Source organism: Eumetopias jubatus, unplaced genomic scaffold (genome assembly GCF_037043125.1).
Source record: "Eumetopias jubatus isolate StellerSeaLion01/CBP00866 unplaced genomic scaffold, mEumJub1_p1.0 scaffold_8, whole genome shotgun sequence".
NCBI classification, from domain to species: Eukaryota; Metazoa; Chordata; class Mammalia; order Carnivora; family Otariidae; genus Eumetopias; species Eumetopias jubatus.
In genome coordinates, this window is record NW_028274814.1 from 2823950 (window position 1) to 2849145 (window position 25196).

General features: G+C 42.9%; 1 protein-coding gene and 1 pseudogene across 8 annotated transcripts in view; both read left to right on the forward strand.

Moving 5' to 3' along the window:
• Window positions 1-16115, forward strand: part of PARD3 (par-3 family cell polarity regulator) — a 644160-nt gene extending 628045 nt beyond the window's left edge. For all 8 annotated transcript variants that reach the window (XM_028120914.2, XM_028120917.2, XM_028120915.2 and 5 more), the window contains 2 exons: window positions 9441-9568; window positions 15719-16115. In XM_028120914.2, coding sequence (XP_027976715.1) covers window positions 9441-9568; window positions 15719-16115 — 525 coding nt within the window. The remainder of the gene's footprint in view (window positions 1-9440; window positions 9569-15718) is intronic.
• Window positions 3239-3339, forward strand: LOC114222447 (U6 spliceosomal RNA; annotated as a pseudogene).
• Window positions 16116-25196: the final 9081 nt, after the last annotated feature.

The following is a 25196-nucleotide window of genomic DNA, read 5'->3' on the forward strand; positions in this document are numbered from 1 at the left end:
CAATATTACTATTAATGGTATTGTTTTTCTAAAACATTTATTTTTTAGATGATCAAGTAAATTGAGTCATTCCCAGGTAGCAACATGACAAAATTATGTTAATTTATTTATGTTGTTTGGCATAATTGACTCAGTCTCTTCCTACCAGGTTTCCTAAAGCAGGGTTCTTTTTTTTAATTAAGTTTTTAATTTTAATTCCTGTATTAGTCACACAGTGTTATGTTAGTTTCAGGTGTACAATATAGTGATTCAACACTTTCATGTAACACCAGGTTCTCATCACAACAAGTGCACTCCTTCATCCCCAGCACCTATTTCCCCCATCCCCCACCCACCTCCCCTCTGATAACCATTAGTTTGTTCTCTATAGTTAAGAGTCTGTTTCTTGGTTTGTCTCTCTCTCTTTTTCCCTTTGCTCATTTGTTTTGTTTCTTAAATTCCACATATGAGTGAAATCATATGATATTTATCTTTCTTTGACTTATTTCACTTAGCATTATACTCTCTAGCTCCATTCATGTCATTGCAAATGGCAAGATTTCATGCCTTTTTATGGCTGAGTAATATTCCATTGTGTGTGTCCCTCCTCTTCTTTATCCATTCATCTATCAACAGAAAGTTTGGGCTGCTTCCATAATTTGGCTATTGTAAACAATGCTGCAATAAACATTGGGGTGCATGTATCCCTTTGAATTAGTGTTTTTGTATTCTTTGGGTGAATATCCACTAATGTGATTACTGGATTGTAAGGTAGTTCTATTTTTAATTTTTTGAGGAACCTCCATACTGTTTTCCACAGTGGCTATACCAGTTTGCATTCCCTCCAACAGTGCAGGAGAGTTCCTTTTCCCCCACATCCTCACCAACACTTGTTTCTCGTATTGTTGATTTTAGCCATTCTGACAGGTGTGAGATGATATGTCAGTGTAGTTTTGATTTGCATTTCTCTGACGATAAGTGATGCTGAGCATCTTTTCATGTGTCTGTTGGCCATCTGGATGTCTTCTTTGGAAAAATGGCTGTTCAGGTGTTCTGCCCATTTTTTAATTGGATTATTTGTTTTTGGGGTGTTGAGTTGTATCAGTTCTTTATATATTTTGGATACCAACCCTTTATCGGATATGTCATTTGCGACTATCTTCACCCATTTGGTAGGCTACCTTTTAGTTTTGTTGATTGTTTCCTTTGCTGTGCAAAAGCTTTTTATTTTGATAAGAGTTTTTATATCCCAATACTTTATTTTTGCTTTTATTTCACTTGCCTCAGGAGACAGAACTAGAAATATGTTGCTAATGTCAGAGAAATTACTGCCTGTGCTCTCTTTTAGGATTTTTATGGTTTCAGGTCTCATATTTCAGTCTTTAATCCATTTCAAGTTTATTTTTGTGTATGGTGAAAGAAAGTGGTCCAGTTTCTTTTTTTTTTTTTTTAAGATTTTATTTATTTATTTGAGAGACAGAGAGAGTGAGCATGAGCAGGGGGAGGGGCAGAGGGACAGGGAAGAAGCAGACTCCCTGCTGAGCAGGGAGCCCGATGTGGGACTCGATCCCAGGACCCTGAGATCATGACCTGAGGTGAAGGCAAACGCTTAACCGACTGAGCCACCCAGGCGTCCTTCCAGTTTCATTCTTCTGCATGTGGCTGTCCGGTTTAGCCAACACCATTTGTTGAAGAGACAATCTTTTTCCCACTAGGTACTCTTTCTTCTTCAATGAAGATTAACTGACCACGTAACAGTGAATTCATTTTCGGGTTTTCTATTCTGTTATCTGTGTGTCTGTTTTTGTGCCAGTGCCATACTGTCTTGATCTCTCCAGCTTTGTAATATAAGTTGATGTCTGGAATTTTGATACCTTCAGTTTTACTTTTGCTTTTTCAGCGTTGCTCTCTCTATTTGGGCTCTTTTATGGTTCCATACAAATTTTAGGATTGTTTGTTCTAGTTCTGTGAAAAAATGCTGTTGGTATTTTGATAGGGATTGCACTAAATGTGTAGATTGCTTTGGGTAGTATGGACATTTTAGCAATATTTGTTCTTCCAATCCATGAGCATGGAATGTCTTTCCATTTCTTTGTGTCTTCTTTAATTTCTTTCATCAACAGTTTATAGTTTGGAATACAGATCTTTCACCTCTTTGGTTAATTAAGCTTATTCCTGAATATTTCATTGTTTTTGGTGCAATTGTAAATGGGATTGTTCTCTTATTTTCTCTTTTTTGCTGCTTTTTTATTAGTGTATAGAAGTACAACAGATTTCTGTACATTGATTTTGTATCCTTTGACTTTTATTGAATTCATTTATCAGTTCTCATGGTTTTTTGGTGGAGTCTTTTGGGTTTTCTATATATATAGTGTCATGTCACCTGGAAATAGTGGAAGTTTTACTTCTTCCTTACCAACTGGGATGCCTTTTATTTCTTTGTTGTCTGATGGCGGTGGCTAGGACTTCCAGCACTATGCTGAATAAAAGTGGTGAGAGTGGACATCCCTGTCTTGTTCCTGACCTTAGGGGAAGAGCTCTCAGTTTTTCACCATTGAGGATGATGTTCTCTGTGGGTTTTTCATAGATGGCATTTATTATGTTGAGGTATGTTCCCTCTAGGCCTACTTTGTTGAGGGTTTTTATCGTGAATGGATGTTGTACTTTGTCAGATGCTTTTTTTCTGCATCTATCGAAATGATCATATGGTTTCTACCCTTTCTCTTACTGATATATCATGTCAATTGATTTGAAGCAGGATTCTTTTTTGAGGTGTGGTAAACATCCTTAGCTATGTATATTTCACAGAAAGGCTGAAAAAAGGAAAGAGTACAGTGGCCACCTAAAGGAAACAACCAACCCTATATGAAAATGGTTCTCAAACACAGAGTTCTAACCTTGCAAGAGCCTGCATGAGTTTCTCAGTCCCCATACCACACTGTGAGGAGCAGCGGAATGCTGACTTCCTTTTCTTGGGAATGTGGATTTCAAACCACAAACCAGCATATTTGCAACATTACTGTTTAATTAATTATTTAATTGATCAAATGTATTGAGTGCTTATTACTATGTTCCAGTCAGTGTGTTTGGTGCTGGAGGACAAAGACGGGAAGGAGACTACCCTTACAGTCAAGCCGACCCAAAGGAAAAGAATATTTTGTACAGTTTATGATACAGGTGTGCATGGAGTATTAAGCACAGAGGAACCATGGCCAAATCAGCGTGGGTGGTTAGGAAAGGCTTGAAAGAAGACCTCAGTGTCCGCCTTGGCAGCCGTGTACTGAAATTGGAACAATACAGAGATCAGCACAGCCCCTGCACAAGGATGTCATGAAAATGCAGGAAGTGTTCCACATTTAAAAAAAGAGAAAGAAAAGAAAGAACACCTCATTGAAGTTAAAATATATTTTAAATACGTAACTTTGAGAAAGAGAAAAACATAGATTTGGGAACTAAGATTGATTGGACTTTTTCTGGTTGGTGACATTGTATCCACGTGCCAAATGTCCAAGTTTGTTTGAGGCTAACTGAGCATTTCCTACTTCGTAGCTGTAGATGTTTCATTGGGAGATGTGGAGATGACTTGATATCCATTTTGGTTCCTTTATAAGGATTTTTTTTTCTTAATGGAGGTGGGGAATATGTTGGCATTCATTTCTATTTATCTACTTAATACAGTCATGTTAGGAAAAATGTTTGAAAAAATCTTACACATCCAGAAACTCACCTGCTGAAGGTCATAGGCCAAATTATTGTATATCAAAATGCTGTAGCAGCTTTAGACCGACCACTTGGCTTGTATTATCATTTCCTGTAATGAGTGAGTGGGGAATTACTTGGATGACAAGCTGATTACTGTAGGAATGGAATAATTTCCTAAATTGTGGGTCAGAAGTCAGACCTTTTCTTTTCTTTTTTTTTTAATTTCCAAACAATTGGGATCTTGCTGTGTACTCTCCTTTCTACTGATCATATAAATGAGCTTAAAGTGACTGTAATTCTCCTTAGTGTATTAATTTTCATGCTAGTTTTCATTGTTGCCTTAATAAGAGCTGCTCAGTTGTTCAAAATGTAGCTGGGTCTATGGTTTTTATTATGTGTTTTACAAAATGAGCTTTGAGTGTCTTAGAGTCTTTTTTTTTTCTTTTCCTGTATGTACTCTGACCTTGAAAGGTCACTGTGTTTGGAAAGGATGAGAATGTGATCTCACCCATTAGAACAGTTTGTAATCATTTTAGTTTTAACGAACCACAAACTCATCTTCAAACTGTGTGTCCATCTTAGTCCATAGTAGTTGAAATTGCCATGCTTGTTGGAAATGCCACACACAAAGTGCAACCAGATGTATCATATAGAAAAAGATCCAAGCCAATTACTTTACACACAGAGAGCGATGCTGCAGAAAATTCATCCAAGTAGCCCTTTTCAATTCATCCATTTTCAAAATGTTCTCCCTAAACTCTAGTAGTGTGGAATGCACCTGTTCCTGGGCTTTTGTTCAAAATAATGTTTGGGCCTGAGGGAGCCGCTTTGTGGCACAAAAGGTCTTTAGATGAGCAGAGGCCCAGAAAATTTCCTTAGCTCCATAATTAAAGTGAATTCTCTCCCTAGTTGGGTGAGAGAAGAAGAAGGAGAAAAAGCAACTTCTTCCCCCGTGTCGTGCCAGGTGCAACATAAATAAAGCAGCAAGTTGTTTTAAATCTTTCTTAAGATAATGGAACAATAGCTGAGGTTAGGGTTATTATCACAGAGCTCAGATATGGACAGGACTTAGTGTTGCTTTTAAAAGAATTAAATTGCAGGCTGCAGACATAAGTACAGTATGCTGTTAACTTTGCAGATACCTGAGTGTTGCCCACAAGGAGACTTGCTGGCTGAGGCGGTTGATAGATGGGATAATGGAGCCTTTAATAGCTATATTGCTAAATCCTTTCCATCCTGGGTTGGTAGTGACTGAAAGTAGGTTAGTCCTTCAGATGGAAAATTGATCCTCTGCGATGTGAATACCCTCTTCTCCCCCAAGCTTTCTTCCTAGCTGTCTTTAAACAACAACAGCAACAAAAATCTGTCCTTTTCTCCATTTTTCTGTCTTGGACTTTTTAATGGCTCCTCTTCCCTTTTTAATTAGCAAGCCAGTCGGCTTGCAAGCCACCCCGCACCCCGAGAATGCCTTCCCTGTACCTGGGGAATTTGAGCAAACAATGCTTTTGTTTTTTGTTTTCATCTTTCTTAAGACTTCAAGGGTATCTGCTGTGATTTCCTTATAATGGGGTCCCATGCCTTGACTCGACAAATGCCTTCTCGGTTGACAGCCTTGCAGTTCACATTGGGTGGAAAACACCTCCCTTGGAAGTCAACCTGGAGAAAGTCATTCCCTGCAGCAAAGGGGGGCCCTTTACTCATGGCCAAAGCCTCGTGCTGCTGCAAAGTAGACCCCTTTCTTGTAGCCCCAGGACCTGTCCCCCCAGCCAAGGGCTCCACGACCACTGGGCCATGCCACCCACAGAGGCATCAGGTAGTAGAAATGAGTGAAGCTGCTTTGGGTCATCATCAGCACCTGACAGTAGAGAACCGGCTTGTTTTGTAGAGCCAGCCTCTATTTTCAACCTACCTGCTGTTTAAGGATGAGGGGGAAATAGGAGATAGAGACAAACGGTGTGTAAAAAATCGAACATGTATTTATAAAAACTTTATGAGGGAAACTGGTATGCTCTGCAGATTTTTCAAGCATTACTCACATCATTAGTAGCAATTAAGTTTTCAACATTCAGAACCCACAAGAGTTCAATCAATAGTTGTGAAAGTATCTTGGGTGATTGGGTAGAGGGGGAGGGCTGTGAAGGCAGGATCAATAGACAAAAGTTAACTTTGTCTTGACTAAAAGTTTCCAGTGGGTCTGCTACAGAAAATAATTACCAAGATTAGCAGTTGCCCCATGCACTCGTATATTAAGCTCTAGAAGTCTTACAATATTGCCTAGTTCTAACTGGCACTGAAACGTTGTATGGTGTGTATTTATTTTTCTTTCTTTAGTCTATTAACTGTTAACAGTTTTGGTTTTGTGTTTTTATTTTTTGTATTGTTTAGTTTTACTTTGGAAGAAGAAGAATGATTTTGTTAAACTGAGAAAAATGCTTAATGACTTAATGTAATAAAAACTGTATAGAAGATATTTTTAATATTTTGTTTTACACTAGTAAATGATAGCCAAATTGTGTAGCTTTTCCAAACTTTATATAGTTGTTGGTACAGTCTAAATAGTATCTCTCTATAATCACGATAAAGACCAGTACTTTGCAACTCACTTCCGAAAGTAACATCGTTTTCACTGTGGTTTTAAACATGAGCCCTGAAGAGATTCACACATCCTGGCCCTCCAGTGTACTGTGTAATAGATAACCACGTATTTATTTCTGTTTACAATCTCTACATTATTATGGCCTTGGCAACCTTGGCTATTTTTTTACTTGGAAGGTCATTGCTTGTCACAAATTTCCTCACAAACAAGGCCAGGTTATTTGTAATTTGCACTCTTAAAAACAGGGCTATTGCCTTATTGTCTGGCGAATCTCCAGAATTATTAGGACTATAATTTACCGGTGTGTTTCCCTGTATACATGTTACTTTGTTGTTGTGGTTGTTGATACTATTTTATTTGAAAACCTGCCTTCTCTCTGGGGTTACATAATTTGTAACCTTTCTTCATTTCCTCATTTTTGTGATTTTGGACTCCAGATACATTATTCTATATCTGCCAGAGAGATGGAAACCACAGTATTTAAAAGTCAGGATTGTCCATTCTAATACTGTTCCTGCAATTTACATTTTTATGCAATTGTCGTTGAAATCATGAATCAGGTTATTTTTGATTCGGGCCAAGTACGAAACTTGCCGGGATGAACTTACCTAGTTTTTGCTCTGGGCTGCTCGTGTATACAATCTTCCTGGAAATCTGAGGCTCATTAACGTTTCATCTTAAAGACAAGGGTGATTCTTTTTAAGAACCTACCCGTTTGCATGCTTTGAAAAGAGAAATGGAATAAAATATTCATGGTAAGGCTAAGGTTTATATTTCATCGTAGCGGGCAGACGAGTATGACATCTATCAGTTTGCTGATACCAAACTCATTCACTCACGTTGAGTTTTCCGATCCCGTGTGATGATAATTTTATTATTGGAGTTCATCAAGATCCAACTAGATGCTCGCCACCGATAAGGTTTGAGATGAACAGTGTCAGAAACCAAACACTGGAGGAAACAAAGGCCCTTCAACAACTTCTTCTTCTTTTCTTCTTCTTCTTCTTCTTTTCTTCTTCTTCTTCTTCTTCTTCTTCTTCTTCTTCTTCTTCTTCTTCTTCTTCTCTTCTTTTCTTCTTCTTTTCTTCTCCTTCTTCTTTTCTTCTTCTTCTTCTTCCTCTTTTTTCCTGTCAGAATCAGATTTTCAGGCCTCTGGGAGAAACAACTTAAAAATACACCTGAAATTTCTACAAGACCTTGCATTTTCTTTTCACATCTCCACAAGCAGTGTGTCACAGAACAGCATGAGCTTAAAAAGCTGGTTACTAAATCCTACTGCAGCATGCCAGATCTTTCAAGACTGCTTGACACATGTATATAGCTTATACTGAGTGAAAAGGAAAGGGAAACGTGGTTCTTTTTTGAGGGTGTAAAGGCAATTGTGTAGTATTTTCTTGCTTTGCTTTCCCTCTGTCCCGTGGCTTCTCTCAAGCTTCCCATGCCTCACCATGAACAATAGAACCGCTCAGTTCTCATTTTAGCCAGCCTCATCGAGTGTAATGGAAGAAAATGTCTGTCTTCTTTAATGGAGTAGATGAACAATTGGTTGATGCTTTGTTTGCATAAGCAGAACTCACTCAGCAAAGTGTTTTCCTTGCTGAAGGCACTGCTGATGTGTTATGTGAACGGTGTTGTGGAGCGGGTCTCAGAACACACATTTGTTCCAGTGAGTGTGGTTATAAACATCCACTAGTAGAGACTGGGGTATTGTAAAGCCTAATCTCTTCACACGTTATTTTTGTATCGGGATATTTTTAATATGCTCACTGACTATGCCCATATGCTTTGAAATTTTTGTCCCATATATTGCCTTATTATTGCTTACAAACAAATAAGATAACACTGGCCAGGTAGATAGAGAACAATAGATGATGCTTGCTTTCTGTTCACAAAAAAGCCAACCACAGGAGCTAGTCTTTAAGTTGCAAGCCCACGTGTTATCTTACAACTCTCTCCGAATGAATGCGAAGACTCTGTTATTTTAGGAAATTAGTATCGAGTCAAAGTCTGCCATTGGTTTTCAACTCTCAAAGAAAATCGATAGCTTGTTTTTAAGAGACATTCTTCACGCAGAATATGCCTATTGCACAATGTTGCGTAACACAAAAGGGAACAGAGGTCTGCAAGTGCCAAAATGGATTACTTAGTGAATGCTACTGACACTAAGATAAACCATTGTTGAGTGTTTTGTAAAGTTAGAGGCATCGTTGTCTATTTTGAGCAGAGCTACTTTCATTTTAAAAGGGCAGATCTAGAAGGTAAGGTAAGCTAAAAGCTGTCAGTGAGAAGCTGGAGCATCCACAGGGGCTTGATCCGCACAGCACACTATACACAGCCAATATCTGATTTTGCTGAGAGGCAGCAATCAGCAGATGACCTGCTGACCAGTGTATTTAGCCAGGAGTGAAAGTTTCTCCATAGAATATAATTAACCCAGGTTAAAAAAAATGCCATTTCCTAATAAGTAAGGCAGCATGTATTATCTCATAACCCATTCAAGTAGCTATTAGCTTTTGAGTTTGTTCTTTTGATGAGTGTTTCCGTTCCCATGTGGCCACCATCTGTGGGTTGGAGGAGACCTGTCGTGGCTAGCAGTGTCTGGTTTCAACCAATCTCGGTTCAAAATTTAACTGTCATCCTTTAATAAAAGGGGAATCAGCTATATGGTAGTCTATTGCTAGACTAAAATATGTAACTGCTGAAAAAATTCACCAGCACAGCCAACTTTCAAGGACTTTCCCACTTTTGTGAATTATTGTAGCAAATCTTGATTGACTTACTTATTTTTGGCCTTGGCTTCTTCTGGTCTTCTGAGCAGCCTCGCTCCCCTATGTTTGCTGGAGAGACAAGGGATAAAAAGTGGTATCTAATGTTGGTGTTTGCCAAACCTCATTAGGAAGACGAGAAAAGTTGACCTCTCAATTTCAGACCGTCCTCAAGCCATAATCAAAATTTAAGATGCTTGAGGAGTTGGGGCTCAGAAGAACGAGTGGAGAGATGCCTCTTTGTTCACACTCGAGCACATGGCAGTGGACTTTTGGAAAAAGTCGCAGCCTCTGTAATGTGCTTCGGAGTCGATCCTTAAGCATGGAAATTGGGTCAACCCGGCACGCGCTCTCCATGCTTCCTGTCTTGCTAACCGTTTCGCATTTCCGTCCTTCAGCCAAACTCCAGAGCGGCGGCGCAGAGCGGCCGGCACTCGGTGTCCGTGGAGGTACAGATGCAGCGCCAGCGGCAGGAGGAGCGCGAAGGTTTCCAGCAGGCGCAGCGCCAGTACAGCTCCCTGCCCCGGTACGGAGCCCCGGCTGAGAGCGCGGCCTCCCGCTCCTTTGGCAAACCCCTCCCTGCAACACCGCCCCGGCTTCTCCCGCTCACCCGTTCACCCACTGCAGCCCTTCGGGAAGCCGTCGCCGGCCGGGTGGGGGAGGCATTGCTCAGCCTGCGTGGCCCCCTTACCGTGTGGCAAGACGACTGGAAAGGGAGGCGCTGCAGGAGATGCCAGTCCTTTTACCCCAGAGCTCCCCAGCCGAGAGCAAGATGATCGGATGCAGGAGTACTGGGCTGAGGGGGTCACACCTGGGATCCGGTATTCGCTCTGCTACTTCCCCGGGGGAGCCGTGGACCAGACGGTTTCTTCCTCTGAAAAATGGAAAGCTAACTCTTACTTTGCCTGGCTGCTGGGCTAACTAGCCTGTCGGGTACTGTGTAGATGTAGGGCTCTGTGAAAGGGTGGGGGTGAATGCCCCATGGTCTCGGCTCAGGTGGGATCTCTCTTACTCTCCTGCCATCCTTGCTTTTGCTGGGTGCTGGTCCTCAGAGCCCCAGGGATGCCCACCTCATTAGCTGACAAGCTGGAAGGGTCTATCAGCTGGGCTCCCCCGGTGGATTCTCTGCCCGAGGCCTGGAGAGTGCTCAGGTTACTGAGCCCTAATACACTGCAATGATAGCCATTTTTCCATCTAAGTATTTCCTCCATGCACAGTAAAGAATAACAGTATTTAAAAACATTCATCTTCCCAAACTTCCCACGAGGCACTCCTATAATCACAATTATTGCAGGCATTTGTTCTATTTCAAAACCAGGTGACAAAAACATTTTGCGTGCGAAAGAAAATACACTTACCGTGTTTGTATCAGGTGGATCGCTTGGAAAGCGAGCAGAGCAGTGTGGGGGGCGGCAAGTGCTTATCGCTGTCAGCCTGACTGACCGACATAAAAGTAGTCTTGATTTGCTTCTAATTTTTATTAATGAGGAGTCCCCTTTAAATGTTAAATAATCACTATAATAACCATGAGGGACTTGGCTTCATTGCTGTAGATCAGACAAGGGAATGAGGGTATGAATGAAAATCTGTACGAGGCTGAGTACCGTTATTACAGCCATTGTAATCGTAGTATTACTAGTATTGTAGTATTGTTCATTCAGTTGTTCTTTTTTAATCTATAAAGCTGTATCTCCTTAGAAAACGAAATTATTTTTTCTTTTAAATGGGAGAATTGCTTTTTCTTTTAAATGGGAGAATATTTATTTAGCCCACTCTAGGCAAGAGTCTCATTGAAATTTGAGTCTGGACAGGGCCTTGGAAATCATGTTGTCCTACAAGGAAGCAGCTCAGTGACATTAGGTACCTTCCCCCCAAGGTCTCACAGCCAGTACGTAATTCTGCCAACGTTCAAACCCAAACCTGCCCATGCCCTAAACCCTAATTTCATAAGGCCCATTGCTACCAAAGGTTTTGGTTCCCAAGTCTGGAATTCTAACGGGTGTAGGTGTAAAGGTTCTCTCTGTGCTCTACTGCCCTTAGCATTTGGAAGAAGGCCCCTGTATGAATCAGCTCAATGCATCAAATGCGAAACAGTTCAAGGATTCTACATAAAGGTTCTTCTGTGTCAAAGCCCTACCCGCCCGCCTGTGTGGCTTGCTTTCCATCAGAAAGATGAGTGCGACCCTGTGGATCAGTTGACCTGCCTGGTGGTGGTCAGTAGCACATTGCGGTCCATGGGAATGCCATTGCCTGTGCAGGGGCTGTGATCTGATTTTACTGGCAAGTTGTTTGGCTTCATAAATGTTGTATTCAAGAGTATAGGAGATGAAGGAGAAGTATCAGAAAGCGTAATGTAAGGGGTGGGGTGAGTTGGGAAATGCACGGGGCTGAGGAAAGGAAGTGGGAGAGATGGTGGCCGAGCGCCTGGAAGGACACACGGTGGAGGAAGAGCCCATCGGGTCCCCGTCCTGGGCAAGAGGACAAAGACGGATGGGGTGCTTCTTCCGACTTTCTCCTGGTCGTGCTCCCAGGTAGCCCACTATTCCAGACTGAGCCTCTGCTCACCTCCTGGACCTCTGAGCTGCCTTCCTTGCTGTCCCTCTCCTTTCTGAAGCACCTGGCAGAAGGATCTGATTCACGGAGAGGGCTGCTGCCGGTACCCCTGCTGGCAGTTAACAAAAGCCCCCTCTGTGTTCACCAAAGCCCCCTTATGACCAGGCATTGTATTCTGTGTCAGTATGAGAAAAGCAGAAATTCCAAAAAGAACGAGTTGCAGTTTCAGGCAAGAGGGCTGGTGGGCCTCTTACAGCCTGTTCTCTTCTGTCAGAGAAGTTTCTCAATGGGAGTGGCTATTGTGAGGAAGATTCAGGAATGTAGAACCTTGCCCACAGCTTGGATCCCTGGAGGGTGGCGCCACTTGACAAAGGCTGTGTGCAGAGATCTGGAGGAAGGTGAAGAAACCAAACAGGAGCTTAGAGGGAGACTGTAACAACCTCCATGGGCTTGAGTCAAACCCACATTTCTGACATGTGAGATTCCTCAAAGACGCTTGACCTCTGCCTTTCAGATGTTGACAATTAGCAGAGTTTCATCTAAACAAGTTGGTGTGGGATTTGATACCAAAAAGACTTCACACACAGCAGAAGTTCTCTTGCAAAGTGGAGCATAAAATAAAACAAATGGTCATTCTTTGTATCAGTAGCACTAGGTAAGGTGGTTTGAATTAGAGGGATGTATACAAGCTGGAGTGGTTTGTAAATTCTAACTGTAATTAACAAAACTCTAGACAGAATTCAAGTTACATTTTGAAATGTCAGTAAGAAACTAGTCAGGTAGTAAGAAGACCTGAGTGGACTCACACTTAATTCACAATCAGACGAGGATTTCTTTTTTAATTTTTTTATTCCTAAATTAGTTCTTTTGTTTCCTTTTTTACTTTCTTTTTAAAATCCTTTTAACATTTCTAGATTAGTTTCTTAGGGTTCAAAAGGCAACTCTAAAACTGAGTAGAGGTATGTTCAGTTATAGTCACGGATAGAAAGACTTATTTAAGCTCCTTTATTAAATATATATATTTTTCTTTTCCTGCTGTCCCTCCATTTCCTCGTCATCTTTCCTTCTCCCGTGGCTTCACATCTGTTGGTGACTGACTTCCCTGCTCCGCACACCTCACTTCCCTTCTGTCTTCCACACCCGGACACGGTGTCCCCACCAGGCCCGTTCGTTATGTCTCTAAGCTGCTTGTCAACATGTCCGCCTTGGTCTTTATACCGTTCATCTTTCTATGTCCTCCTCACCGCCGTGTCACCTCAGTGACTAAATGGCTTTCCTAAGGCATTGGGTCTCTGGTGTAAGCCCTCTAGAGGATGGTGGTCTTCCGGCCATATTGAAAGTGGTTGTAATCATTAAGTGTTCGTTATTGCCAAACCCGGGCATTTGCTTTTTGAGTGGATTCAGAAAACTCTAGTGGGCTCATTCTAGGACCAAACAAGCCTGTGTGTTGGTTGTAAAGGAATTCATTGAAAGGAGATTGATATTTTGTTGCTGTTGTTGTTAATTTGTGGCTTTTGACTAAGCAGTCATGGGACAGTCGAAAGCTTTCTGAGGAAGTGGGGGTGCCTTCACTTAGTGAAGCTTCCTCAGTTATTTGTTGCCTCTTCCTGCTTCCTGACCTCGGCCCAATTCTTCTGACAAAGGACAGAAAGCTAGTATTTTTGCTTATTTTTTTCCCATTGGTCACAAAGATGCCCCCCAAAACCCGGAGGCTCATCTTTGAGGGTAAAGTGACTTGGCCTTCAGACTACACTTCCAACACCCATTAGTCAGCCATTCACTGTGTGCCACACTTTTGTAAGCATTTGACACGTCCTCTTTCCTTGATTTCTCCCCATATCCAATGAGGTTAGGTATCTTGCCTGTTTCACAGATGAGACAGTTTGGGCCCAAACAGCATAATCCTCCTAGGGTCACACAGTTGGTGAGTGGAAGACAGGATTGGAATCTGTCTACTTGGTCCTGAGCCTAGTGTAGAAAACTCTCATTGTCTGCTGTTTTCTCGAGTTTCTCAATGAGCTTCTCATTTCTCGTCCTCTCTTTAATCAAGGGCTCATTGATACCACTGGTTTCCTTACCAAGTTACCAAGGAAGCGTGCGTGTGCGTGTGTGCGTGCATGTGCACGTGCGTGTGTGTGCGTGTGCATGTATCTATGCGTATGTATTTTCCCCACATATCTTACTTCATACCTCAGGCAGGTCTGCTTTCTTCCCTCTGGCCTGCCTAATTTGAAGAATACTTTAGCTACAAGAAATTCCTTCTCTCACATCATCATCATTTCTATCCCTAACAGACCTTTAGTGACTTCTCAATGTATTTAAATAAAAAAGACTCTCTTCCTGAAATGATTCAGAATTCAACTTCTGGTGCTTGAGTGCCATAGAGCGAAGCCTCAGGCTTTATAGAGTCAGGGGTTGGGGGATGGACAGGGTTAGTGGATCTCAGTAGGCTAAGGATGAAAAAGAGTTGACATTTCTGCAGCCCACTTCTGGTTATCTTTAAATTGATAACTAACCCATGAAGGAATTCCACTTTTGTTGCTGGAACATCGGTAACAAGTTCGTTGTTTTAATTAAACTTTCATGATTAATGTCAAATCCCTGGTTTCATGCCGGCCCTTTCCATCATTCATGTCCCTGGGCAGATTAATTTATGACTTTTTAAGTGAAGATAATCAGTGCTTTAGGCAAATAAACTATTCCATCAAATCTAAGAATTCTTGCCTGGGCTGATGGTACAAATGGTCCGATTCCCATTAAAAGAGAGCCAGATAGAGATACTGGGGACTGCTCAATTAATCATAGTCATATCCAGAGATGATGCTGGACATTAGTTCATTCTCCTTATTGAAAACATCCCCAGCTGCATTTTAGACCATGTGGAAAATGGGCAGATTTCATCCCGAACCATATTGATGGCACTTCTGAATGTTCAAAAATGCAAATTGCTCCATCCCCGTGGGAGCCCCATGGCTGCCTAGACCTTATTTTCCCTGCACACGAGTCTTCCTGAACATTCCGTCATGTCGTGTGTGTGGATGTGAAAGGCTGAGCAGTACATACTGTCGCCAAATGATTTTCTTATTGATAAATGGAGCAATATATTTTGTTTTATTACTCAATTCTCTCTTCCTCTCTTCCATTTTTAAGGCGAAAAATTAGGACATGTCTTCCTTTCTGGCACAAAATTGTCTTACTTTATCATAGCCAATCTTATTGTAAATTCATAAAAACATCTAGAGACTTGATAGTAAATTAAAGATGTTTCAAAACAATGTTTCCTGAAAATGATGTGCAACTTTATTGCAGAAGTGATAAGACTTTGAAATTTCTGTATGACTCTGATCTATTTCCCTATCCTGTGGTGACAGAAAGCAAGTGAAGTAGGTGATCCCAGCCTTCGGTGAGGGTACGGTATATAGGAAAATAGTGCTTACTCTCCAGCCTTCCAGGTTTTACCAGTGTGATGGGCATGTTTTCTGAAGAGTGTCGGTTGCTGACATATACATCTCAAAAGCTGGGGCTTTAAGGGACTGCCTGTTGCGTGTTTAATCATATAGGGCATCTAGACTTAAATCTTTCATAACTGAACCCATACTGTAATCCATTATAGTCACTTTGTATTAGCTCGAGTCTCGGGCATTATGGAGGCAGCTGTGTAAAATATTTGTTTTGCTTGTTTAGGATTGAATTGTAACGTTCTAAAACAAGCAATTATGGCTGGGGCGGGAGCTGCCAGATCTCTAATACTCCCGTACAGTGTCTTGCCAACATGTCTAAATGGGAGGAGATACGGTTACCCTAAGCAGAACAAGCAGTGCCTACCCAGACACAGTCAGAGGACCCTTCTGCTGGATGCCACCGAATCCCATAGCTCTCTCTCCCGTCTCGCCATTGTTTGTCGAGGACAGTCCTGTTTTAATCCTCCGGGGCCCCGGGTCACTGTGGCTGATGCACAGTTGCAGCACGGCAACTCAACATTGGTTGAGAGATTCAAATGCATATTCTACTTCCCCCACCTCTCACCCCCCACCCCACCCCCAGCCCTCTCCCTCCTTTCTTCCTGTCTCTCTCTCCCCTTCTCCCAACCCTCATACACTAACCTTTGGGATTTGCTTTCTAGGCAAAGCAGGAAAAACGCCAGCTCTGTGTCCCAGGATTCCTGGGAGCAGAACTACCCCCCTGGGGAAGGTTTCCAGAGTGCCAAGGAGAACCCCAGGTACTCCAGCTACCAAGGCTCCAGGAACGGCTACCTGGGCGGGCACGGCTTCAACGCCAGGGTGATGCTGGAGACCCAGGAGCTCCTTCGCCAGGAGCAGAGGAGGAAAGAGCAGCAGATGAAGAAGCAGCCCCCTCCTCCGGAGGGGCTCAACAACTATGACTCATACAAGAAAGTCCAGGACCCCAGTTACACCCCTCCCAAGGGGCCCTTCCGGCAGGATGTGCCCCCCTCCCCTTCTCAGGTCGCCAGGCTGAACAGACTCCAGACTCCTGAGAAAGGGAAGCCCTTCTATTCCTGAGCAGGAGAAGAGTGGAGGCTTCATGTCATGCAATAAAGGACATTTTCTTACGAAGACTTGTATCTTGGGAGTTTTTTTAAAACCTCGATGGTACTTATGGAATAATATTTCTGTTGTTGGTATCAGTGCCTTTAAGCAGTATGGGCAAAGAAATGGAAGGCCTTAATGTCTTTGCCACTATGTCTCAAGTGTCTGTTTCATGGAAGGATTTGCCGCCATCCGACAATCATCTGTTCAAGGCATTCATGTGCTCTGCATCTCTCTGAAGTTCCAGGACCGTGGGCCCCCACCCCCCACTGTGAGCTGTCCGTGGCTTTGTGTTACAGCCCCTGACAATCTGTGGTGACAAATTACCTTGAAGTTGAGGGTGATACTGATCCCTCTTTCCCCCCTTTCAGTTTTCTGTAATGTGAGGCGACGTCCCAATCTCTGGTGGATCCAAGTGGGTGACAGACACCAGAAATTGGGGCCTTATGGTACTTCACAGCACAGTCATTGATAGTATTTTGTAATCAGCATGGTTTTCCCTGTTCTCTCTCAGCTCCTCACCACAGGAAAGTTCCTTCATCCTCTGAAAGAAGCTAAGCCATATCCAACACTGTCTGGTTACCATGGGGGTCCTTTTGCAACTGCCTTATAACTCGACATTACCAAGAAAGCGATCATTCTAGTCTGTGTTTATAAATACACTTGTTCAGTCATGTTCCTGACACATGTGTTGAGTCAGCGCGGCTCTGTGTGGGGGGCGTAGGGGAGGGAGTGACTCCTGGTTGGGGAACGATGGAGCCTGCCCACCGGCCCTGTGTGTATCGTGATGTGGGAGGTGGGAGCTAAGAAAAGAATTCTCCCAGGATGAGCTTCTGGCCCACAACATCCCAGTAATTATTTTAATTAGTTTTCGTTTGACAGGTTGGCAGGAAGGGCATAGAGTGGGACAAAGATAAATCAGACGGTCGTTTTGGGATTCTCAAAACTCATCTGCTCTCTACAGTTTTTAAAGTCAGTTGGAAATGACATTTGTCTAGTGCACCCACATGCTGTATCTCTGCCTGGTGATGCCATCCGAGCTCCTAAGTAATTCTGCCCGGAAACAAGACAAATAGGGAAAAGCTGTTCTCTCACACAGCGAACATTCTGGCGTCCCCAGACAGTGGTAACAAAAGCTTGCACTCGTGTCAATATTGTAAGGTGTGTGTGGGTCACGAGGACCTCGGATGCTCCCGTGTTTTCAGCGGTCGGTCTGAACATCGCGTGTAAACCATGGCTGGGTTGCTAAAGTGCCTGCACATCCTGGTGTGAGAAAAGCTTGAGATGAAAGCTCAGCATACCGTGTATTAACAAAAAAGAAAAGAAAACAAACAAAAAAAAAGACATGTACTGATATGCCTATATATATATATATATTTTTTTTTTTTTTTACTGGCACATTGTATTTTTGTGTCCACTTGTTTTTAGAAAATATGTCAAGTGTCCACATGTACCTACTGTCTCTCGCATTTCTGTGTAACGGTTCTATGTGCTCCCAATGTGTGGCAATACTCAACGGTGTTACCAATGTCAGCACGGTGACCTTGGATGACAGTGGCTCTTTCTCCCAGCCTTCCCTGAGCTGTGAGAAACAGCTTTCCCTGTACATATGAGACTTTTAATAAAAGGCATATTTCTTCCTGTTCTTTGTGGTGTCTGTAGTATTCCTGTGGAAACTCCTCGCTGGGTGGTTTTTGTTTTTGTTTTTAAGTGTATTAGCAGATGTGATTTTTTTTCATATTTAGAAAAAGTTGAAAGTTTCCTTCTATCTGTCTGTGTGCAGACGTGGAGGTGGGTGATTGACTGCTTACTTGAACACCTGAGGGGAGAGGGGGAAAGAAAGAAAGAGGGACCTTCTTAATGAGTTTACTGGAAGACCCAGGCTGCCAAAAGGAGCCCAGGGAGTTCAGAATTGAAGGAGCCAATACTCTAGAGCTACATAAGAGAAAAATTATACAGAGAGCCACATCATATTCCCATTATTGTCCCTTGCTCCCTCTGGATCACTTCAGCGAGCCAAGCGTTTTGAGGGAGTCCTAGCCTTGCATACTGTGAGCCCGGAGAAAGGTCCAGATTCTTTTCCGCTTCCAAAACCAACCGGTTCTTATTTCCCAAATTACAAAATAAGGCTTTGCTATTTCTTTTAGATTCATTAACATGTGTTTGGTGTTCTGAAGGCATAAAGGGCACTACATCCCTAGGTATGTCTCGTGCACAAATACCCACGTGGCCCCCACCGAGAGGGCAAGCTTTGCACAGACCTGTGGAAAATGCCCTCCGTGTGGAGTGCCTGCATCAGCTGGTTGTCATAGTAGCCTTCAGCCTGTCACTAAATCCTATTCTGTCACCTCAGGATTAGTAACGAGAGGTGTATGGCAAGCCAAGAAAATAACACGGCTTGGGTTCTTACATGCATGCAAGGTGTGGGAAAGTAGCGAAGAGAAGATGGACAGATCTGTTAATTTTCTTACTGACCAGGAGGCCTTTGCAAATGCCAAAACTCGCAGGTTGTTTGTCTCAACTGACAGTGAGAGGTGGAACAAGAGAGGTAATACTGAATGTTGTGGGGACCCAAATCACAAATAAAACTGACAATTTGAGCCACACTGGTAGGAGAAGTAGGACTCAAAATGAGTCAGCACAGAAGTGGGAATATGCTCTACCAGCAGTCTTGTCTACATGACTGCCCTCTGGCTCCAGAGCACTTTCCAAGGACTCTCTGGGATCACAGGCAAAGTGTATCCATAGCAAGAGCCAGGCCGGCTGTGGTCAGCAGGCACACTGGACTCTGCTCCCTCCGGGAGGAGTCCCAATCCATGCGAGGGGGCAGGCGACCCCACCATGGCCCACACTCAGGTGAGGATAGAAGTGGAGTGAGTCAGCTGTCCCTTAGAAAAGATGGTCCCACAGTCACATTATCACCACTCTCGGTCCCTTAGGACTCTAGAAAGTCTTACAAATATAAATTATCAAATACTGTCATATAAGGTATCTGTATCATATGTAAGTTAAACACCACCACCATCTCTTCTCCCTGTGGCTGGTTAGACCAGAGATAGCTCGGATGTCAAAGCATCCCACAGTTGACAGGGCTGTCCCCCTGATAGGAAGGAAAGTGGGACCTTGGCTTCTCACTTCTCCTGCCAAAGAAGTCAAATATATCAAATCAGAGACCGTAAACCAAATGAATTTTCTGTTTCTTTGTGTGGGGGCAATTGATTAAACTGCAACCCCGTGTTGAGGAAGGGCAGCAAATAAGTAAACAGACCACTTTGCCAGCAGCGAGCTTCGAGATCATGTGCCCACGTGAGACTGAAAACAAGGCCAGTGGTAAGAGACCAGGCTCCTCTGTCCACATCATTGCTCGCGATTTGCCCAAATACGGCCACCGTCTTCCAGACTGCTCCCCTTTCTCCAATAGTTTTTCTCAGAAAGTACACGTTTCCACGTATATCGTGGAACAGGCATACGTAGCATGTGCAAAAGGCACATGTAATTCTATATTTGTCTCTATTAGTCTGGTTAGTTTAATGTGTTTCTTATTTCATCCTGTGAGTCCTTGACACACACACAGGCCTTGCCCTAGTTGAAATCAACCCAAGATGAAGCAGAGAGTACTTTGTTTCTGGTTTTGGTGGCTCGTCATGGAAGAGTAAGTCAGTAAGGTCCAATGAACTACCTCTGAGTATATCCTATCCTGGAGGGCTTCCTTGGGTAACACAGTGTGCCAGGAATTTCAATGTCTATGTAACTCAATTCTTTCTTCTTCTTCTTCTTTTCCTTCTTCTTTGTCTTTTTTTTTTTTTTTTAAACAAAGATTATTCCACCGATGACATGTCAGGTAAGGAGACAATCTTCCTTTCTTACTTCAGAGACAGGATATCATCTTAATAAGGCAGCTAATAAGAACGTTCACAGGTCAGAAGTGCGAGTGATGGGTGATTTAATGGGAAACCCCCTTCAGCTCTGAATAATGACAAGATCACAGAGCTGGCTGAGCTAAATTGACTTTTTTTTTAAATGTATGGAGGATGAGGGCTGTAATTCCGAGCATAAGGTTTTCTTTTTCTCTTTTTTTTAACAAGAAACCGATATTTTACATTAGATCTCATGGGGAAGAGGGAAGAGTGTCCTTGCACTCCGCATAGAAGGGACTTATTTCCCATTAGATGGGTTCTTTTCTCCAAAATTCACCATCTTCCCAGCCAGCACTCGTCTCCCTTGATCTTCCTCTTCCTCCAGCTTCCACATCTGATGCAGCCAAGAACAAAATATATGGGTATCCTTTGTCCATACTTGTTGTTTCTTTGGGTTAAACCCCATAGTACAGAATTTCATTTTTAAAGGATTCCATTATGAGTCCTTTAAGATCAAGCATCCTTTGCTAAAGACAGGTTGTTTTCTTTTTTCCTTTCTGAATTCAGATTTAAGTGATCGGTTTTTGTTTTCTGACTTTGAATTTTTTAAAGCAAATCCTATGCGCACTAGCCCGTCACTGCCCAGATAGGTCTGTTCCATACTGGACGCAGGAGAAAAGTGCAAGAAATAAGGGCGAAGCTCTTCCACAGTGAGTCTGAACAATTACTCATCTTTCATCCTCAGTGCTTATTTGCTCACAGGATCAATTAAATGTGTGAAAAACACGTTTTTCTGAATTGCTCAACTAACTGCTGAGTCACCTCACACTGTTGTTGGCTTAGAAACGCCATTTGGAGTTTGTTCCCAGACAGTGCGGATGTCTCACAATGATCCGACGCTCTTCCCCAGGGTGTCATCAGCCTCAGCGGATCAACGGTGGGAAGGGGGTACTGGTGACAGGAGCCCTTCTCCTGCCTCCAAAGGCAAGTTTGCCACTTGCTAGAAGGCTCCTCCTGAAGCTGAAGTTTGGCTTCCACGAGGGATTTTATGATGAAAATATTTTAAGTACAACTTTGAAGATTTTGCCATTAAAAACAGTCTCCATGGCTCAGGGCCCAGCCGACTGCAAACTACAAGGGGGAAAAGTGCCATATATTGCTGGCAAGTGACAGGAAGGAAAACAACACAAATTTCTAAACCAATCGTGACCTTGGCTAATGATCTGGTTTCAGGGTTCAATTCGTATCTGACTTGCTTTTATTCAGCTCTAGCTGTCAGTGGCAACATACTTATCACAGTTGTTTATACTGGGACGAAATGGGTGAAAACATTAACCTAAGAACCCAGAGACGGGTCAGATTAGGGCTCGCCAATGAATGCTGGGTATTTTGGAATAATGCGAACATTTGAACTTGCCTTGTGAAGCCTCAAAATGAATTTGCCCTACACATGCCCCAACCTTCAACTCCATTTCCAAACTTTCCTTCCTTTTATCTGCTTGGCTTGACTCCCATCTGAGCCCAAGGAGCCTCTGCTCTGGTCCAGGCAACCCAAGCATTTCTACAAAATCTGAAGCTGCAATCAGAGTACATAAGCTGCCCCTGGTTCCCACTCTGTTTGCTTGATTTAGTCATGTAGCCCTTTACAATGTGCACAACATTCTCTTCTTTTCTCTTTGAGCCTCCAAACCCCATGAAGCAGGTTAGAGAAGTGATAGTCCAATTTTACACATGAGGAAATCGAGCCTCCCTGAGTCTGTGCTTACCAGCAGTGAGCAGCTCCATCAGAACACAAAACCCATTGTCCTGACTGCAGCCAGCTTTGCGGTGTAAAGTTTTTATCAAAAGAGAAGCTTTTTGTTTTTAGCAGTGTTAAGTTCCTTACTTGATGATAACTCATTGATTGGGTAAAGAAACACGACATAATGTCCAAGGAGTTATGAAGTTAGCAATGCCTTAAAATAAATTTTATTAATCACAATACCATTTACATACACTTGAAAATCACAAATGCATATTACCTGTTGTAAATATACACGTTATATGATTCAAATATAATGGCTTGTTCACACTTTAGGCCCAGTGTTTATGAATTTCAAATACCTATTGAAATAGACAATGCCGGGTTTCCATGTGGGTTTGCAGACCCCACCGGGTCCCTTGTTGGTAACCACTGTTCCATGCTTTGGATCCTTTGCTTCACTATTTAAATCTCTTTGACCGGAAGGTATTCATGTCTAAGCCAGGTTTTCACGTTCAGAAAAGAGTCACATGAGATTGAAGACAGTGGAAATTAAAAAAAAAAAAATTAAATGAGTAGGATCTGAAACATGAGGAAAATAGGAGGCAATAGAACAGAGAGTGGCCACAACAAAAAACCAATCCTCACGGCCGGGTTTCTGAAGCAGATGCAGAAGAGACCCCAACTCCTGTAACAAAATAGACAAGATGGCTGGGAGATTGTGAAACAATCACAATTTGCATTAAATCATCAGCTGTTTTCAGCACAGATGGGAAAAGCCTGTTATGAAACGTCGTAAGACATTTGCAGCGGGTTTCAAGCTGGACACACATTAAAAACATTCTTAAGCTTTTCTCATTGGGAATAAAAATGTAAATCACTTTTAGTGATGATTTTTTCTTTACATATCATTATTCTTTGTATTTTATTTTATTTTTGGTAAGGAGACGACATAGTAATAGCCAAGGGGAAATGATCCATTTCTAGAGTTGGATAGATAAAATTTATCTTCAAAGAGGCAGAATATTAATTATGCATAGAAAGAAACTTCTAGCTCTGAAATATTCCCAGTGAAACAAGCGGCTTATTTCACTCAAGACCCTAATCAAACCCAGTTCAGTGTCTCAGAGAGCAAGTGGGGGCCGTTCCTGCGATGCTTCAGAGCAGCGGGCTGAGTGTGGGCAGCTCCCAGGACCAGCCCTGCCTGGGGCACTCCCTGGGGTTCTGCGAGGAGGGTCATGTCTACCCTTGGTTCCTTGCTCCTTTAAATGAACTGCGGGACTGTGAGGCCGGAGCCAGTAGCTGGTGCTCCAGGCCCCTCTCCTCTGATCCCGTGTCCCTAGAGAAGAGACATAGACAGCCACAGACTCAGTGTCTGGAAGAACTGGCTGGCCTAAGGAAACGAGCTTCCAATAACTAATCCAGCTGAACCAGGCACTTCCCTTGGCTCCGGCTCTCCTTCCCGTAAGCCAGGAAATGTTCTCTCCATTCAGTAGGGGATGGCTCCTCAGGGACTTCTAATCTCTGATTGGTTACTTCATATACTATGCTAGTATCTTTCGGTCCTTTTAGGTGTTCCCTCTGGATTAATTGAAAATCATGGATATCCTGTTTGTGTGATTTGTTCAAGGTAATTGTAAGGCCACGGAGAGGCCAATATTGATTTTTAAGGAAGATGCCACTTTATATGGCCTGAAATGTACGATGTAGAATGTGGAGTCAGTTTAGGAAAGATAATTATCTCATATTCATTCATTCATTCATTCATTCATTCATTCATTTATAGCTCCTGCTATATGCTAAGTGCTGTGCTAGATGCTGAGAATCCACCAGAGAATGTTACAGTCATATTGTAGAGGGGAAAAGCTCTGTAACAGTCACAGGGTGATACTTGGCAGAAAGAAAATAAAGGGGGATTATTGGATAGAAAATGAAAAGGAGCCAGTAGACAAAGATCTCAGTTGAGCGGAGATCTGAGGAGGTGAGGGAATCACGTGGCTACTTGAAGGAAAAGCATGCCCAGAAGGAACTGCCAGTGCAAATACCTGAGGCAGCAGAGTGCCTGGGACACTCACAGCACAGTACGGGGGCCGGGCTTCGTGTTCTCTCCCAGGACGGTGGCTGAGGGAGACAGGGGCAGGAGGGTTTTTATGATAATGAGCAGAGCTGGACAAGGAGAAAAGTCAGGACAAGAGTCAGGCGAAGACACACAACAATGTTTGTCAACGGATTCTGGTCAAGGGATGGTTGGAGTTGGGGAATTAGAGTCTTCAGTGAGTGGACACTTCGAGCAGAGATTAGGGAGGGAATAGTGATAGGTGTGACCAGGAGGCAGAAGCCAAGATCAACGGAGGTGAGGCAGGCAACAGAGAAACCAGTACGTTAGGAGGATCTTCTTTGTGGGTTTTGAAATCAACAGCAACGGCAAAAATATGGTTGCAAGACAGCGATTCAGGTGCTAAAATCCTCACAGAGTGAAGATTGATAGAAGACCGCCACCAAGAGTGAAGTAAAACATATTGTACCGAATTAAGAGCTTCAAAGGAGTGTGGGGGTAGGGGTGGGGTGGGCGGTTAGGGAGAAAGGAGGACTCAGGACCTGGCAGTGTCAATAAGGAGTGACAGAGACACCTATCCCATTTCTAAACCCCAAATATGTGCTGTGTGAGCAAAAACCAGCCACCCCTGGAAAGCCTGGGGGAGTTGATTAGGGCAAGAAGCAGGTGGGGGATGGGCAAAGCCCTTTAGGGGCATCAGACCTCATAACAAGTGTCCCCTCGAGGTCTTGGGCTGCTTCTGAGGTCTGAGGTAAAAGGGACACAGAGCAAGATCGAGTTCTGTGGTCTCTGAGGGGTGGTAGAAATTCAGTTCTAATCATTGCTTACTTCTCAGGTGCTGAGAGTCAGGAGTCTTGCAAGGACTATAGGGGCCCCTTGCATTGGGGCAGAGTGCTGTAACTCCCCAAATCTCCAAACCTGCTTCATGCCACGTGTGCCTGTGTCTTGATGATAGACATATTTGCACATTTAGTCACTCACTTGTTCAGGGGCTAATGGATACCAGACAAAGTGTGTCACTGCGCATTCACTGGTGAACTAAAGAGATATTGATGTTCTCATAAAAACTGCAGTTCAAAGGCAGAAGCCAACATTAATTAAATAAACACATTAATAAATGTAGTATGTTAAACTGTGACAAAGTCTCTCAAAGTGAAGTTGCTGTAAGCAAGGAGCAGGAGGAGGGCACATAATCAGGCTGAGGACGGTGAAAGTTTGGGAGGAAGGATGTGTAGGGTGAATTCGGGAAACCCAACAGGAATTTGACAATATATCAAGAACTTGGAAACCTCATCCCCTTTGAGGATGAACGGAGGGTGCATTTTCTGGAATGTACCTAATGAAACAACCCAAAAGGTGGACAGAGGTTTATACCCAAAGCTGTTAAAAAAACTAAAACA